Source organism: Neodiprion fabricii, chromosome 5 (assembly GCF_021155785.1).
Source record: "Neodiprion fabricii isolate iyNeoFabr1 chromosome 5, iyNeoFabr1.1, whole genome shotgun sequence".
NCBI lineage: Eukaryota > Metazoa > Arthropoda > Insecta > Hymenoptera > Diprionidae > Neodiprion > Neodiprion fabricii.
The window spans coordinates 33,227,419-33,245,773 of record NC_060243.1 but is presented as its reverse complement, the minus strand read 5'-3'; the positions used below and the strand labels follow the sequence as shown (position 1 = coordinate 33,245,773).

General features: G+C 41.4%; 1 protein-coding gene across 2 annotated transcripts in view; it reads right to left on the bottom strand.

Moving 5' to 3' along the window:
- The window catches only part of LOC124182469 (ephrin-A5), a 444,902-nt gene that overhangs the window by 15,355 nt on the left and 411,192 nt on the right, over nucleotides 1–18,355 (bottom strand). Inside the window, exon 1 of one of the 2 annotated variants that reach the window (XM_046569792.1) lies at nucleotides 14,611–16,262. The exons of the other annotated variant lie outside the window; for it this stretch is intronic. Coding sequence (XP_046425748.1) covers nucleotides 14,611–14,729 — 119 coding nt within the window. The 5' untranslated portion in view covers nucleotides 14,730–16,262. Of the gene's footprint in view, nucleotides 1–14,610; nucleotides 16,263–18,355 lie in introns of those variants that run through there. 2 annotated transcript variants of the gene reach the window in all.

The following is an 18,355-nucleotide window of genomic DNA, read 5'->3' as shown; positions in this document are numbered from 1 at the left end:
TCTTCAGCCGTTCAAGGAATTTGAGATCCCTGAAGGAGGCTTACTAGTGGATGCGAAGTGCGCGATCATCATCCGATGAACACGCTATACGTTTGACCATTTCGTCGAGGATCGGGAGAACCGACGGCGGAAAAGTGTGCTGTAGAAGGACGGCGAGTTTGGCTGCTGCAGACGGGGTCTCTGCATGACGAGGATTTGGGGGTGCCGATGAAAACCCTCGACTGAATAGAGCGAAGGAACAGAATGTATAGAAATCGGAACGGCTGGGTCCTAGCCAAGGTATACCATGAGAGAGGAGAGATGTAGAAGTCGGCCTCGAGGGTATTTATCCAGAGCTCTTTCTCTTTCTCCCGAGACATGTACATAGATATATCGGTGTATACGGACCTATTGGAATGGGCCTAACGGTGCCGGAGGCATTTTCTTTGTCCGAACCCGGCGGGGTGGTTCGGCTCGCACTAGCCCAGATACATCGCTTACCTGCAGACCGAAACCCTCGTCTTTTCTACGCCTTCGCAAGAATTTTCGTGAGCCGATGTCCCTCCCGTTCTGCGGGGTCTATGTCATCCGGACGGTCGAGCCTATCCTCCCGATATTTTTCGTAAATTGCAGGTTGGGTGCACTTATGTCTGCAGCGTCATGACGATCATGTCGGTTCATCCCTGTATTCAGCCCGGCTCCAAACACCGGGTTTAAACGCATAGATCTACCTATCTCGGCTGTATGGAATGCTGCTCGTGCTATGGTAGACGATTAAAATCCCGTTGAGATCAGCCTATTTGCGTTATGGACTCGCATAACGGTCCCATAATTTACCCTTGGTGCGGAAAACACTGCGAGTGCAACATTTTCATCAGTTTTACGGTTTCTCAGGTGCTTTTGTGAGCTCAGTCAGATATTTTCCGAAGCGGATCTTCTGCCTGCAACATTCAGATTCATAGACGACCGACTTTGGACAGGGTACGAATGACGCGGTCTTGATTCTCACAACATGGCAACTTTTCCGTTACCCGGTCAAGAGTTTCTCTTTCTTCATCCAGCCGTAGATGTTATTCGACAATGAATCACGGAGAATTCGAGGAATCCGCTTAAGACTTACAAGCAAAGTATCAAGCCTTCTGATCGTGGATTCTCATGAAACTTTTAAGTGTTTCTTTAGCCCTTAACACATGGCTCCTGATGGGCAGTTTCGTCTAATGGGTTCTCCCTCAATCAACCGAGAGCAGATCAGTTCACCGATAATTCTTTAACACTTTTCACTATTGCTCTGGAAGAATATATCTGATCACATTAGAATCTATAAAATCCTATCATTGAAACTTTATCGAAGAACAGTGAAATTAATATTCAAGGCACAAACACGCCACAGTTTAAGTTCTTCAGAGCATTTCATACATCAAGCTGCTAAGTTAATCGATTGCAACCGGAGTGAAAAAGGTCTATTAGATAAAACTACACATTGTGGACTCCACATCTTGGATCAAGTAAGAAACGGTCGGAGAAATTTGAGCAGAATCCAAGATCTATAAGCTTGATAGTGTCCGTGTAAGCTTACTTATGTCATGGATCCGCATAACGATCCCATCGTGTACCCTCGATGCGAAAACCCTGTCGATGACAGTTTTCCCTTCGTTTCATGTTTTCTCAGGGTCTTTTGTGAACCCAGGAACATCATCCGAAGCGTGTCGGTTTCCTGCGAGCTTCAGATTCACAGACAAGCGACTTAGCCAGGATCCGAAAGACGCTGTCCTGATCCCCACAACATGGCAACTTTTTCGTTACCGGGCCCAAAGTTCCTCCACCTCCTCTTTTCGCAGCCACACACGGCTTTCATTCGACAATGAATCGGAAAGAATTTAGAGAATCCGTTGTGACGCAGACGGGCAGGCAGGCAGGCAAGCAGGCAGGCAGGCAGACCTGGAGACCTTTCCGATTCCCCTCTTGTGCAAGAAGCCATATATTTTCAGTTTTAGTCCTCGAGAATCGGTGGATGGGATTCCCATCCATTGAATGGTCGGCAGAAAGGGCGGCAGCCTGCCTCCTCCTGGGCCCTCCTCCATCGGAAAGGTGCATCTTTCCATCCTCGGGGACTCGAACCGACCAAACGCCGAACGCTCGCCCTCGCAGGTATAGCGCACCCATAATATACTTACAGAGTGCGGGGACCGACTGCCCAAACGGGCCCCGAGGTAAAACGGATAAGATAGAATGGTGAGTGATTACCTCGCTTTGAGGGTATGGGTTCGCCGTATCGTATTCAGTCCGTTAATAATTACTCTCTCTCCTTCTCGCTTTCCTCTCTTTCTTCTCCCCCATAGGCTTCTTCTCTCTGTCTCGAGTAGCTCGTCGTCTGATCGCGACGGGCGCCGGTCTAAGAGGATATAATACATATACGGCCAGAAATGATTGCGGTCGAAATGTGCACACATACGTGCCCAGTGAAAAGAAATTGCCTGCAGATCATTTCATGGAAATGGATATCCCGCAGTGTGTGCCTGTGACCGATATATTATCGATCCGATCGATCGCCCTATTTTTCACCCCGCCATTTGAATAAATATTCGAGGAAATAAAAAATCTTGCGTATATCCTTTTCTTCTAGTCGATGTCTTACAGAAGACTGCAGAGGTTTGTATATATTATGATCACGCGCATGATATTTTCGCCGATGGAAAAAACTTGTTAATGTAATCGTATAATTAATTCGCTGCGATAAATTCTCACAACAGCAACGCTTATCCTTATATGATGCCGCAGTGGGTATAAGGTGTGTATGTATATACGTACGGTCGTCGGCCGGCAGCTTTTTACAGCTATAATTGTTGCCTTGAGGGGCTCTCTTTACTCAAGTGATAAAAAAGAGAGAGGATATACGACGTTCGGGTTGTGCGCCGCTTCGGCGATTCACCACAAGAGGGTGAATTCTTGTCGCAAGTAGGTAAGTTAACAGTCCGACAGCTAATTACATAAATCTCAAACAAGTATAAAACCGAATCACCGAAAGGTGTTTATAAGCAACGAAATCTGACCATCGTTCTGAGTACATAATAACCTAATCTGCGCATTGTTTTCAAGGAAATGGCGGATAACCGTTTCGATAACATAACCTATTCACTGTTTTCAAGGAAATGGTGGATAACCGTTTAGATAACATAACCTATGCATTGTTTTCAAGGAAAAAGTTGGATAATCCTTACGATAACATAACCTATACATTGTTTCCAAGGAAATGGCGGAGTAAAACCGACCGTGGCAGAAATTATCCGGACGACTTTGTCGATGGTTAAAAAGTTCGGCGTTACTTCTATTTTCGTGTGTATAATAACAGTGAGCGGTGCGCGTGCAGCTCACGCAACAAATATATAAAGCGTTAAAATGAAGACGGCAGGTGCCGCAGGTGGCCGTAAAACGCGAACCTGGTCACTAGCTGGTGGCGAGTGGATAAGAATAAGGCATGGTGAGTAAGAATAAGGCATGCATGCAAGATCATCGTGGGTTGCAGAGCTTCGGAGCTGTGCGAAATGCCTTTTCTACACAGGGTCAGATGCTGAGCTGGTCAGAAGTTATCAGCTTCAGCTTGAAATCTGTGTAATTTGACCGAACAGCCACAGGTAGAACGTATCCCGTTCTTTTGTGCGCAAGCTGCTGCTGCTGCTGCTGCTGCACACGCACACGTCATTGGCGTCTGGATGCATGCGTGGATGTGTATTGTACCAACACGAAGTCCTCCTCTCGCATGTTTGCGGGTGCTTTGAAAGTGCTGAGAAGAATTTAAAATAAGAAAGAGAAGAGAGAACGAAAAATAAAGAAAGAAGGGTGGAAGAGAGAAAGCAAAAAAACGAACTTAATTCGGGAGGGAAAGATACGCGAACACACAACTGTAAGCGGCCTCCAACTTGTAACATCATGGCATGCGTTGAGAAAAAATTTCATTCGTTATAGTTACTAGAAAATTATAATGAGGCTGAAGTTTGTGGCGTTATTGATGTAACGAAACATTGGTGGGGGGTGGGAGGATCACTATAATGCAAGTTTATCGTGATTTCGAAGTAGTAAAGTTTTCAAAATATCTATATATGTTTTATTTTGTTATAATTTAATGCATTTCAGACATTCCTCTAACTGCGAAATAACGATCGTTCCCGAATCGTAAATCGTTAGAATAACGTTACCAATTTCAGCTCCATAAATTATTGTTAAATCGGTATCGTTATAGTTGAAACTACGTTTAGATTATAAGAAAGTCAGGTACAAGTAACTCTTTTTAGCGCGATTGTAAATATCGATACTGTACACTTTGGTTATTGTGCAATATTCAATCTCTTTTTCTAGTTTATTACAGTTTTTCAGTCGAATAAGACCTCAACATCAATTTATTCATGAAACCGGTATCAAATTATCGTAATATTTATTTACTAGAAAATGTAGTACCAGTCATTATATAATCAGAAAGAATGGTAACCCGCAACAGATTTTCTGATTAGAGCTAAAAAAAAATTCGTTTTCATTGAGTACCCAAAATTATATTCTTTCCTCTTTAGCGTCATGGAATATTGAATATTTACATTGAAAAATATTCTTAGGGGCTGAATTTTCTGATTTTATATACCCAGAACAATAAAGATGAGGTTGAAGTTTGAATGAAAAAGTACTGCCTTATTGCAGTAATGATATATTTTTACGAAAATTCTATATTCTGCAATTTTACAGGATTGTTAAAATTCATTAAACCTTAAAATAAGAAAATTAACACACAGATTATAATTTGAAAATTAAACTTCTTTAGTTGTTTTCAAGTTGTCAAAAAGCGATTTTTCTATCAACATGGTCCGCTTTAAAGCCAGTAAGGAAACGTTCACAAACCACGTGGCTCTACTTTAAATATGTTTTAACCCTACTACGTCTATGTATCCTACCATAGCTTTTTCCCTAAACTCACTACCCCCTCCCTCAAAAGGCACGTGGCTTTTGAGTACTATTAAAATTTATTACATTACAAAATATTTTGTACCCTCCTTAAAAGCTTTACACATCTTACTGACATTGTCTTGAACTTTTTGTTTTGAAAACCATTCGAATTAAATTTCGCTATAAGCATGATATAGCCTATGATATAATGAAATTGTGAATGATATTACACTTCTTGTGTACTTAAATTTAAAACTGAAATTAACTAAAATTGCACGAGTCTCGACAAAATGTACGCACGTTTAAGTCGATACTGCCCATCCACGACGTGTCGGTGCGTGTCAGACAGGAAAACAAAACACTGCAGCGAACGTCAAGCAGGAGTGGGGGAAGTATCGAGTGCCTAGTTTGCTGCTCATGCGTTATTAGTCAATCGGCATCGCAATTTGGCGCGTTATTTAAAATTTCAAATTGAATATGACTAATTATATTGGTATGTTTTCAAGAGCCTTACAGAATATAAAAGCTACGTCGCCTCCTTAGTACCTCCCTCACCCTCACGTAGTACCTAAATAGCTTATTCTCTCCCCCTCGACCCTTCTAAATGAGCCACGTGGTTTATGAACGTTTCCTAACTACAACTTCATCACATGACATTACGATCTAATTTTTCGAAACAAATTTTTATGCATTATTTTTTCACGACGCAGTGTGCAAATTGTGTACACCTAAATCTTTGAGTATAAAAACTCAGTGTCCTCGTCTTCCAGAGTGATGGAATATTTGAAAAATTTGTCCCGGCATGCAGGATCAGATCAAGCAGATGTCTAGAGTATTGAACAAGGCCGTTATCTCATACAGTCAGGGTTCCTTGATGATATTTTAATCTTTCTTTTTTTCATGACGGTTGGGTATACCTTTGTCAAGTTTGTAAAAATTTGGAAAACATTCGTCGAAAAGGTAACCGCGCAGGTAGAAATCGGCGCGATCAGTGTCCTGGTGAATTCCGATCCGACATCAGGGTCTGACTGTCCCTGTTTCAGGATTCTCTGGCAGATACGCTGTGTTATGTGTATACCTACAGCTATGTCGGGAACCGCGGAATTGCTTCGATGCGGTTAGCTAAAACTTTTCCGTGAGAATTGAACAAAGCTAAAACGAAACGAAACAAAACTAAAATAAACGATAAAGAAATAAGGGGGGAAATATAGCTGAATAAAATAGCTGCAGTTTGTTGAGAAAACGATCCTTTGCCAGATTCTACGAAGCTATTTTCGTTACACATAAAACACGCGTCTGTATAATATGTATAAAGTTCCTGAAAATTATTTTCCTCTCCAAACACGCTACAGAACGTAAATTATACATATATTGTTAAAATTAAAACCACGTCGCATAAACATGAATCAACGAACACCACGGTCCGTTAATTAGATTAATAAAAGTGCGGTAAGAGGATCGAGAAATGGAAAAAAAGCTTTATTCCGCTAATTAATTAACTCGTTCGCATAATAAACCGTTATACATATTTTATTATATAACTCGGATATTATTTTCGTCGTGAATAATTATCCCTAAATCATGAGGCATAATGGCACGAAATTATGGGTCAACTGTGCCTACGAATTTCACTCGGAATTTCATTAACTTTTTATCAACTCGCATTAGAACGCCAGACTGAAGTTTAAGAATCTGTGTTTAAAAAACAGGAACAATGTTGAAATTATGCAGACAAAGAAACGGTTTCGTAAATATTTGGATACGGTTTCTTTCTCATTTTCGAGTAAATCCGGCAAGGCCAAGTAAATGGAGGTGATTGTTCAGTTCAGAGCAGCATTATTTGCCGTAACGAATGAATTTATCGGTACATGTAACGATACAGTTCAAATTTACGTCAAGGTGAATTGATGGCTATCCAAATTTCGTTGGGATTTTCATTTATTAAAATTATTATTCTCACCTACTGGCATTTTTTTTTTACTTTTCATCACGAAACACTGCGGATCCTTCTACAAGCATTCTGTTATTATTATTATAACTACACGTTTCCAGACATGAAGTAAAAAACTTTTGACTGATATTAATCTTCTGAAATATATACAGCAGGTTGGAAATTACACAAAAACGTGTGATATTCGTGTACAAAATGCGAATGTTTAAGCTTTCGCTTATTATACCTGCACATCTACAAGCACTAAGAATTTTTCGCCTAAAAGATCAAAGCTTGAAGAATGACAAAAATTCGGCGAGGCACTCGTCCCTCTCCAGCTATTTTAACCTAAAAGGAATACGACTACAAGAGAAAACATAGAAAAAGAGAAGAATGGGAGAAAAAAATATATCGCACAGTCTCGTCGCGCTTCGCACAGTGCAAAGTGTTTGAAGTGTTGAAAAAAATGACAGAATAATACGTGCTAAACTGAATCTTTAGATTGCTTCGTATTCTTGCTGTAAATTATCTGTGTTATACTCCAATTATTGCCAAACAGAAATTACACCTGTTAAAGTTTTTAGTTTATAATAAGAATCCTATAAACTAGTATAATCTCCAAACAATATGATCGACACTTTACAACCATCTTTTGAAGTAAAATTTCAAAACACGAGGTTAAAGTTAGTAACGCTGTCGTAGTGATGCATGTTTAGGAAAATATCGTTACTTCGTACCTTTATGACTGTCTGAAATTTACTAAATCATAATCAAACAACACATACTTATGTATATTTTGAGAAGCTAACTCCTTAAAAAGTCATTCTATAATCGTACAGTAATGATTTTCTCACCTGACGTTACGTTACGTTAACTTTTATGAGTATGAAGTTAGTAACGTTACTGTAACGATACTTCGCATCTTCAGCAGGCGTGTCAAAATTTTAGTAAACCAGTATAAACAAAATATACAAGCAATTTGAAACTCCAACTCCTTGAAAATACATTTTAAAAATTGCCCAATACTGATGATTGTTTACTCTGTGGTTTCGTTACGTTAACGTTACCAACTTCAGTCTGATTAACTCGCCCCATTTGTCCATACCTTACACCATGAAAATGTGGAAAAAAGTAAAAATAAGGTGGAGGAAACTGGCTTTTGTCTTTTGCGGAACAGGGTTTGTCCGTCAGTGGGTTTTGCCCGTCGCTTCGCATCGTGACCGAAGTCGTCTGGAAGAGGGTAGGAGGCAGTGGTTCCTTTGGGGGTTGCCCTTGGATATCTGACAGGAAACAGCTGCCAGGTTTTCGTTAATATTTGGCCGTCTCATATTCAAGTTGGCTTGACCGCCTGTCCACTCTCCGTTCCTTTTCATCCCGTTTCATTCCGTTCCGGCATCTCAGAGTATTTTCCTCCGTTTTCCGACCCACCGTCTGGCGGCTTTTCCTTCTCGTCTCATTTCACCCTCCGTATCTGATACTCATTGTAGACGCTCTCGTCACCTGCACGTTTCTTTCTTTTTTTCTCCTCCACTCAGGACCCTTGATGCAATTCTTGCGCATTTCTTATATTGTAGAGTATACTGAAGTCTTTTACCAACCGTAAAAGGAACGTCGAGCGGTGACATCGATAGGTGTGAACGTTGCCGCAGATGTGTTACATACATGTTATGGTTCTACATCGAGTTTTGAAAGGCTCGTTATGCGCAAGGGTCGAGATAACTATCAATTCTCAGGGTATAAACCGTGCTGGTGTTACTGATCCAACATGGCGGTAAGTGATAATGCGACGTTTGTTTGGTCTGTTATTACAGAAACGCACCCTTATGGTAATACAGATATTATAGTATATTCTTTATTTTTATAGTTATAGTTGAAACGTTTTTTGGATTTGAGGAAGAAGAAGGTGACGACATTTTTACGAAGAGACTAAAACTCAGGATTGCACTGGCATTGGTTATCATAGTCTGTGTGAAAGTGCTTGGAAACCTGGTTATTCGTCCCTTTAACGAATCTATCGAACATTCAGGAGAAAATCATAATAATCAAGTAAATAAATAGGCCTGTATATATTGTATAAAGTCCAAACCGCAGCATACAAGCTGCACAGTCGTATATAACCGAGGGTAAAAAAGTATGAAATTCAATTTGTGTTCCATTTATTGCATATCTCGCCGCAAGACGCGTCCCGCCTCTTCTATATACTCACATATAAATAAACAATTGAAGAAAGGTATAAATAAATATATGTACACGGCAGAGAAACAGAGGCTGCGGATGTTTCAGTGACGGTTATGCATCACAGCTGCTGCAGTGCTGCATTTGTGCAGTCGGGCACACCTACGTGTCTATCTCTATATATAGGTATACCTGTGTCTACCTTATGCCTTATTGTAGACACACCCGCAGTACGTGTTAGAAAAAGTTGCCGGATTGTTTTACGCGATAGAGACTCGCCGGTCGCAGGCCGTGAGATTATTCAAGCCAATGAGAAGCTAAAAGGATCATAGACGGAAAGAAAAAAAAAACGATGTGACAATATGTGCACACTTATTGCATATTGGCTGTAGTATTTCGTAGTAAAATTTGCTGACTTCATGAGGAACGTGAGATTCGTCATCCGTACAGATTAGTTCTTATGAAATTAGCGTGGTGTTTTTTGTGCAACTTACCGTTCAACGTCAGCAGATAAATAAGCAAATGTATGTTTCGAGCGTGGAGCAATGCGGGATGTATAATTTCGGCTGTCTGTTTGTTGGCATTGGGTGAAAAATTTGACTAGGGGTTAAAATTCGGAATTTGGAAAGTTTCAAAAGCGCCAAATGTCGATTTTTTTGCAGCGAAACTTGAAATAAAGAAATCAAACTATGACGAAACATCAAAGTTTCGAATGGTCCGACATCCAACATTCAAAGTTCCGGAAAGGGCGTAACTCCGACGAGTCATAATTTCGAAAGTGCTAAATGAGAAAATTAAAACATTTGGAACATCAAAATTCCGAATGAGCGAAAATTTTCAATTCCGTGAATATTCTGGCTTGGTGAAATTTTACCAGTTTGATCTATCTTTGTTTCAAATTTTCAATATTTTCACGTTCGGAATCCTTGTCATTCTGATTTTCGGTTTTTTTGATTTTTTATACCCACTCGTTGAGTAAACTACGCTGTGTGAGTATATTTTAATTTTCAGAATTTTCGTCTAGCGAAACTTTACTTTTTGGAACTGTCCGCTATCGGAGCTTTACTTTTCAGAACTTTGCTATTGTAACTTGAATTTTCGGAACTTTGAGCCACTGGCTTTCCGAGCGTTCGAAACTTTGTTGTTCCGGAAAAGTTAGATTTTTTGTCTATTCGTATATGTCCGCTTATAACTCCGGAACTATTGAACCGATTTTGATAATTTTTTTTTTTATGGACAGTTACAACGTCTGGTCAGGTTTTAGACTAGGTACATATTTCGTTACAGTAAGATCAATAGTTTTAGAAATGTAACAATATTTCTAAGTCAAGATGGAAGGGGATCGCAGACTTGTGCGAACGCTGACCAAACTCTTACAAATATCGGCAAATTATCTCCAAAAGTTTTCCATGTTTCGAATAGCTCAGCAAAAAGACCGGAAGAGCATACGGTTATGTGTCTAATAGTTTTTCCACAAGAAGCATTCGAAAATATTCACGGGCGGAGCCGTAACGGGTTGCTGTTAAGGTATGAGCGAAGAGAAGACGAAGAAGAAGAAGAAGAAGAAGAAGAAGAAGAAGAAGAAGAAGAAGAAGAAGAAGAAGAAGAAGAGAGTGAGTCCTGAGGTGAGGTAGCCTAGTAGCGGAGATAATATGCTGAAGGAGGAGGAGTTGGTGAAGTAGAAATGAATGAATGAATTTATCGCTGCAGAGAGGAGAACGGTGCCGCATGCTCAGGTTGAACCGGGACAGAGACATTCGATGTGCTGATCGTTATTATATCCAACTCTAACGATGATATGCGTACTCGGCAAATTACACGTGCTCGCTGCCGCCGGAGTCACACACGTACCGAGTTACGCCGGATTTCTAAGTACCCAGTGCAACCGACATATAATACCTAATTGCCTCATGGTTTTTAGCACATGTAAATCGGCATGTATATGAGTGTGAAATAACGAGCGTGATTAATCGTTAATTCTAATCACTGGCGCGGGGTCTAGTTGACCCCAGAAACGACTTTGACGAACAATTTTAAAGTCAGCGTGCTTGAATCAGGGTTGTTTGTGCAAATAAAATGAAGAATGATTGAAAACACGTCGGAGTCTCAGAGACCCCATTTATGTATTGCGTATTGTTTTACTTTTTTTGCTTTAACCATTTCTCCCACATCCTCCATAGTTTTTTACTAAAACTAAGATCGGAGTCTATTTTTGAATTGTTAAATTTTTTCTCAGAATTTTGATCAAGTCGTAATTGTGCATAACGTGATGTTGCGTCATAACGATCATAACGATTTGTAGAATTTCTAGCGTCAATAGATTCCTTTGTTTCGATTTTTGCGAAATCATTTAGTGTAAAATTGAAAACTGGGAATAAATTTTTTCTTCGTTGGTATTTCGATATGTCCCTGACCAATTGTTATACCTGTACAAATAAGTATCATTTGATAAAATAAACATTTTGTAATTCTGTTAAGATTTTCGTACTTTGTAATCCTAACCCGTTTTTTCCTGCGGTCTCCAGACAGATCACGCGAATGAAATATCTGATCCTTTATTCGACTATTCAAGCATCGCCGAAGTGTTTATATAGGTACCAGAAGAAGGTGGTCCGAGATACGGGAGGCTTTGTTACATGGAATTGCAAGAACGACGGAGAAAATGGTTTTATCCACGTCCTCCGTGAGCTGGTCTTGCGGGAAAACGTAATATTACAGGACACGCATGTGGGTACGACATAAATAAAAAAAAATTAAATTAAATAAAAAAATAAATAGAAAAATAGAAAAATTTACACCAGAGGTTGTAATCCGTGTGGATCATGGGTGATGTGTGTCTGTGTGTGTGTGCGTAAACTATGATAGCTGTATAATTGTATACCTACCCTGAAATACATAAGATAACTTCGCGTCGGCTGCAACCAAGCGATATTATACACTTGTTCATTAACGAGCTAATTCATTGATGCGGGCCGCCCGCGCCGCGCGGCGTCCAGCCCATAAAATCTAGGAATGAATTATAAACGCGGGTATAGCTAATCACAATCAGTAGTCGCTGCCACATAGTATCTCCGGAAACGTGTACCGTGGTCTGAAGGCTGGCTCTTCATGCCCGAGTTTATTTCTATTTTATGCCTACTTTTTTACGAATTCGAGTTATACGAGTGCGGTTGCTTCTGGGATAATCAGAATCGACCCGTTCGCTTTTATATTGTTTATAATCGTGATAAAGTAGCTGTGTTCTCGTTCAGAGATGATCGGATCTCCTTAAAAAAACTTTTTAGAACTTGAAAGTTGAACCTTGTGACGCGAGACTTTGAAGATTTTTATAAACGTTTTTTCTTTCACGTGTGAGAAATATCGTTTTCTTTCCTGTTGCACGGCATTTCTCATGTAATATTATTATAGCGAGGATGCGATATCATCTCTTATACGTGAACCAGTCGACAGAAAATTATGAAATCGACATCGATGGGTGCATAATTAACAACCGCGCAAGCAAGCATGCAGGCATCAAACTTCCAGCATGCTTTTAATTCGTGTTCTCAACGCCGCAGCTGCACATATATAAAGATTTTTCTTCTATTTTCGAGCCAGGAAATCCGAGTTATGCCCTATGCATATATCCCGAAGCGGAGATATCCTACAGTGGGCTGGCTCTTCAGAATTCTTACCGTCATCGTCATTATACAGATAGTAATCAACCGTGGTATTATGGTACCTAAATTTCTACGCTTCAAAAATTACGGCTACGAAATAAATATAAATAATATAATTCTGCGATACCCGAATAGGTGTGGTACAAAAAGAAAAGTTGTTCGGATTCGGAGAAAAAAATTCATAGACCGTGATTCATTGATGATTTTATGCCGGATAATGTCATTTTATATGATTTGAAAAAAAACTTTATCTGACTTGAACAGGCTGTCTAGTGGCAATGATATATCAATTCCCTGACATTTCCCGGTTTTTTCAGACGTGTGTAAATTCCCTGATAATTCCCGGTTTTCTAGACTTCTCTGACAGCTAAACATCCTGTTCAAGAAATTACTCGTTACGTCTGAATCCAGCAGCAAATAATTTCGTCATATGTTGAAAAGGGTTTTACCGGTTTTATGAAATCATTCTATACGATGGTGTATCAGGAAATTTCATAGTAGTTATCAGTAAAACTCCCTGGAATTCGATAAACTTCAACAATTGCTTTGTATAAAAACGAAAAAAAAAAAAATTCAATTACTTCACATTGTAACAAAGAATCGAATGTGTTGAAGTCATTAATATTATTATTGTTATGTATAAAAAAATCTCCCTTTTGTAACTTTACAATGGCTGAAAAAGTTCAGTTCGCAAAATATGATCTAATTTAGAATGTAACAATTTCTCGGAAGATGTATCGTTGCATTAACGTTGTGAAAATGACGTGAAAATTTTTGCACGACAATTTCGCGAGTCTTGAGCGTAGGTTTAATCTGGCCTAAGACGACGTTCCACATTCCAGGGTCGACTATATTCACGTTTGGCCGTAATGCTTGGTGAATTACACAGACACACAATAAACAAAATAGAAGTGTCTCGTCCGGCCGACTAGACCACCATACCTATACATTTTTGGACATCTCGGATCCAAATCCAGCGTCAGAATTGCTCCGTCACCTTGAGAGTTTGAGTTAGATATGCGGTCTTCCACTCTAACTTGCAAAAATCTTGCAACGTTCGACGTCGATGATCGAATGCTTCAGGCAGGAGTATTCAAAATGGATGGAACAATTCTGACAACGGTTTGGACTCAGCACAACCAAGACATGTAGGTATGGTGGTCTAGCCCACCGCCCAAGTGTTTGTTATAGTGATGTACAACTCCTGCATATAATTCAAAATCAGGAGGTGATGGAGCAATTTTGACATCACGTTCGGATTCAGCATGTCCAGAAACATGCAGGTATGGTGGTCTAGTCCGCCGGTCTTGAAACTTTTTTCGTTTCTTGTGTCGCTGTGTTACGTATACCGGGTTAATCCAGCAGCGCATGAGGTTAATTGCGTTGAAGTAAGGAGCGCACCGCTGTTCTCGTGTACTTATGTACCTACATAAGGTAGGAAGGTGCAGGTACGAAGCCTCCGTAAGCGTCGAAACCGGAATCTAGACAAAAACTATGGGCTTTAGCCTGGGTATTCCGGGAAGCGAGTACCTACGCCGTGAAGGCAGCCAGTGCAGTTGGTACCCCGGACTGTCTACCTGAACACAGCAATCCGAGGACCGACACGCCTGGCGTTAAAGTCTCCGGATTCGGTCTGCCCGCGCCATAAACCAGCCAGCCGTTCTTCTCTGCCCGTCGGCACACATTGAAGCCCTGATCAGTGCTCTCGAACCGTCACGACTCGATCGGCCAAATTTACTCCCCTGCGCACATCGGACATGTTTTCCAAATACCTGCAGACTCTTTCTCATTGTCAGAGATGAAATCACGCCGCCTTCGATTATTCTTCGCTCTCTCGCAGTTCGCTCCGAAACATTTCGTGATCGCGATCTTGCATCGTGCGCTGGGCGTCTTTTGTTTTTAAATATTAAAGATAGAGGAAGTGTGATAGCGACTTACATAGAGTTCGTCGTGTTCCAATACATGCTGATGGTTTTCGCACAATTGCTGACCGTCGACAACAGGACTGTTTGAAAACAGACTAGAAAAACTAGGGTCACAAATGACGTAGAAACCATCGTAACAAACACCACTTATCACAGTATTGAATCATATATACGCGGTTTTTAAATGCGCACGGTTAGCGGTGAATGATATTTATTCTGATAGATTTTTCTCCTTATCCCACGTTAGTCATACCATTACACTTCGGCTATTATTATCACTATCCACTGTCTTCTTCGCACACGCTGTAATGCAGGGGACTACTATACATATAGATATGATAGTAATTCCCACAATATGATTAAGCACGATTTTTATTCAAACCACACTTTTTTCACAACGCAATTTTCCGTCGAGATCTGTATCGTAATATCGAACATACATCTTTGTTACTTTTTATTGCGTCGAAGGCTGCACACTACTGAATGATGCAATATCCGACTTCGATTAGATTCCAATTTGTTTCCCCGATCTTACTCTGTCTCCTCTTTCTGGTTTCCTTAAGCGGAAGTGGTAACTCGGAGTAGTTCTTCCGGCTCCTTATTCCGCTGCAGTAGCTAGATCGTCAGCTTCGACTACCTGACTCGCGATTTGAAATACATTAAGGATCGGTGTGGCGAAGCCGGACAAGATTGTTTGCTTTGCGAGTATTTTTTCTCTCCTCCTTATTTCCCGAGGTGTTATTCCTCTTTCTTGGAGCAGAGCTCGTTTGACGAACTACCAGGCATGAACGCGTCCTGCAATTCCTGCTGCACATTGGGACCGTAGTTGTACAGGATATCGCTAAGATGTCGGTAGATTTGGGAGGTTCCTCCAAACGGGAGATTTTCAGCTACTAGTGATACACTACACTAATAATCCCGCCACTTCCGTTTCTCATTTGACTATAATATTCCGCAAATGAGATGATTCGCCGGAACTAAAGCTTCATCGCCTTCTCTCACTGTACTCTGTTTTCATTTTCAATATGTTTCATGCATCTGAACTTCGACACACACTGTAATTGTTCCACGCATAGAAGAGATTCGTCGCGTTTTAAAACAATTAACGGTAACACGATACAGCTCGCCTCCACTTCATCACCCCTTCGAGTCCTCCTTGTTCTTCTTCATGATCGATCGAACGCTTGAAAAACCTGCGTCACTTATATTTTTCTCCTCTGTATTTTATACCAGGTATGTATGCACGTGATTATAATCCGTGCGGAGTTAAATTCCAGAACTGAATTTATAACATCGGTAGACACCTTCGATAAACTGAGCCACGTAATTTAGTCACACTCTCAGCGCGATAAAAACTTGCACATTGAGTTTACAGAGAGAAAGAGTAATCCAAAGAAGCAAACGATGCCGAACAATCAAAACTTGCGAAAAAAAAAAGAACAACGATATCCTTTTATCGGGACCGCACAACGACGTCGTTAAAAATCCTCGGTGAAGATTTGGAAATATCCTTGCTTCCTGTTCCAATATAAAAAATAAAAAACAAAAAATAAAAACGACGAAAGTTCTTGCCGCCTTTAAACACTCCGAAGTTAGCTTCCTCGGCACGCTTTCGTTGTACGACGACACAACGCGCGGGTGCGACTAAAAACTGCACTACCACCAGAGCCGGGGCCGCGGACGCGTCTGCTAAGGGCCGCGAGGCAGCGGCGGTAGTTCGCTTCGTTTCGGAGTTCAAGCCTCCGAGCAGTGCCGACGCTCACCGAGCGGCTCCGGAGGCGCGCGAACTCTTCCGAAGAAGCCCGAACTTCCCCTTCCGTGGCCTGACTCCGCGCTTTGCGGTATGCATCCCGCGTCTCCGCGCGGAGCGAGGAGTGAGTGAGTCGCCGAGTCTATGCTGGATCTTGGCTCTCGACTCTTATCTCGGCTAGCCTCTAGCATCGCAGGAGGTGTGCCTGCGCTGCTGCCCGCAGTGTGGCTCATCTCGGAGTCGTTTTAATCCCGTGATGACGCGCCGCGCCACCTTGTGTGTTTCTCGTTCTTACGGCCGAGTTTCTTTCACCTCTTTCTTCTTTTTACCGGTGTGCTCCGTGTTTCGCGCTCTCGACTATGAGTGTGTATATATGCCAGATACCTGCCTCCTTTCAGCGCCGATAATTGCCGCGTGAATTGAGGCTAAAAATTTCCGCTGAATGAGATTGAAAAATGAAAAACACGAGAAGCGAGAAGTAAAAGAAGGGAGTCAATGTTGGGCCAGGCGTGGATTTATTTCTCGTTATTCGATCCTCCGTCTCTCGACGTCTTGTGGCCTCGCGGCTGAAGACACGCGGTACTGTTGCCGGGATGAGCACATCGCTCTTTCCCTCTCCTCATATTACTCTGTCTTTATCCGGGCTTCTTTGTGTGAGTCGAGTACGTGCGGCTAGGAGATCCTAGGCCTGGGGTCCCGAGGTCCCGACGAACCGGTATCCACCTACGGACAGTCATGTTAGTCATTAGTCCGACTAATGTAACGCTTCAAATTCTATCGAACCTGTGTACAACGGCTTCTTTTTATTCCTCGACTTCTTCCTCATCTCAACCCTCTCTCTGTCTTCTTATTCTATACACCATACTTGCTCCGGGATTCTTGACTTTCGGTTAAACAAGCCACGGCACCACTCCCATGTGATCAGCTACAGCCATCAAACTCCTCTGATTTTCCGATACTTGAATGACTATAATTGCCACCGAAGATGGAGGAAACACCAGCTTATAAAGGGCCGTTAGGTTTCCAACTCTCTTCAGCTCCTCCGTTCAAGTCGCCTTCCGGAAACACGTGGCCCACGAATTACACACTTGCGTAGAACTGATACACATGCTCAAACGTGTATACAATTGTACACCCACATTGTCTCACTTAGCCACGTTTCTTCTCTCATGGACTAGTGTAAGCTATAGCTGTTTGTACAGAGCCATTGAAAGACCGGACGTAAGTCGTGATACTGGGGTGGCTGTGCCTGTGTTGGTTGTCGTCTATACAAGAAAGACAAACCGTTTCAATCTATAAAAAGAATCGTGAGGATGTGAGGTTAATCGGAATACCTATATGGTTACACGCCTTGTAAGGAATAGGGTTTGCGTTAACCTCGGCACATCATTAATTGTACATAGAAACAAAGAGAAAATCATGAAATAAACCGCATAGAAGACGAACTATTGTGGCTAATTCTTTTCATCTCACACATATAAGTAACTGTGAGAGAAACCCATGGAACTGCAGGATGAACTATGAAACTGCGAATGCGAATTTATCAACAGTTATCTGTATACTCTGGCGCAAAGTAAAGTTAACGAGCATTGATGAGGTTGCAATTCCATTTCTGCGGTACGATTATAACTTTCGGCTGCACTCACCTAGTTTTCGAACTTTATTACACATTAATCAGAACAACATCAGCAAGTATAGTTTAGTTATAGTTTCACGACCAAAGTTCGCGAGTCTTTCGAGCTTGCAGAGAAGGAGTTTCTGTTATAGTCATCACGAGTATGACGTTGAAATTTTCTGCCGGGAAATCTTTTTGACGCTTCTGATGCGGGAATTCACGCGTCGCATGCGCGCGCTTCAGGCGTGCAGGGCTTATCGTGGCGGAAACTCGGATGAAAGAAGTTAAATTACACTCAAATGCCGTGTTCCGAGAGTAATTTCGCGTCGAGGATGACGGGCGCATATGGGAAAAGCAAAGCACCCGACATGCGAGCCTCGGGTCCTCAACCAC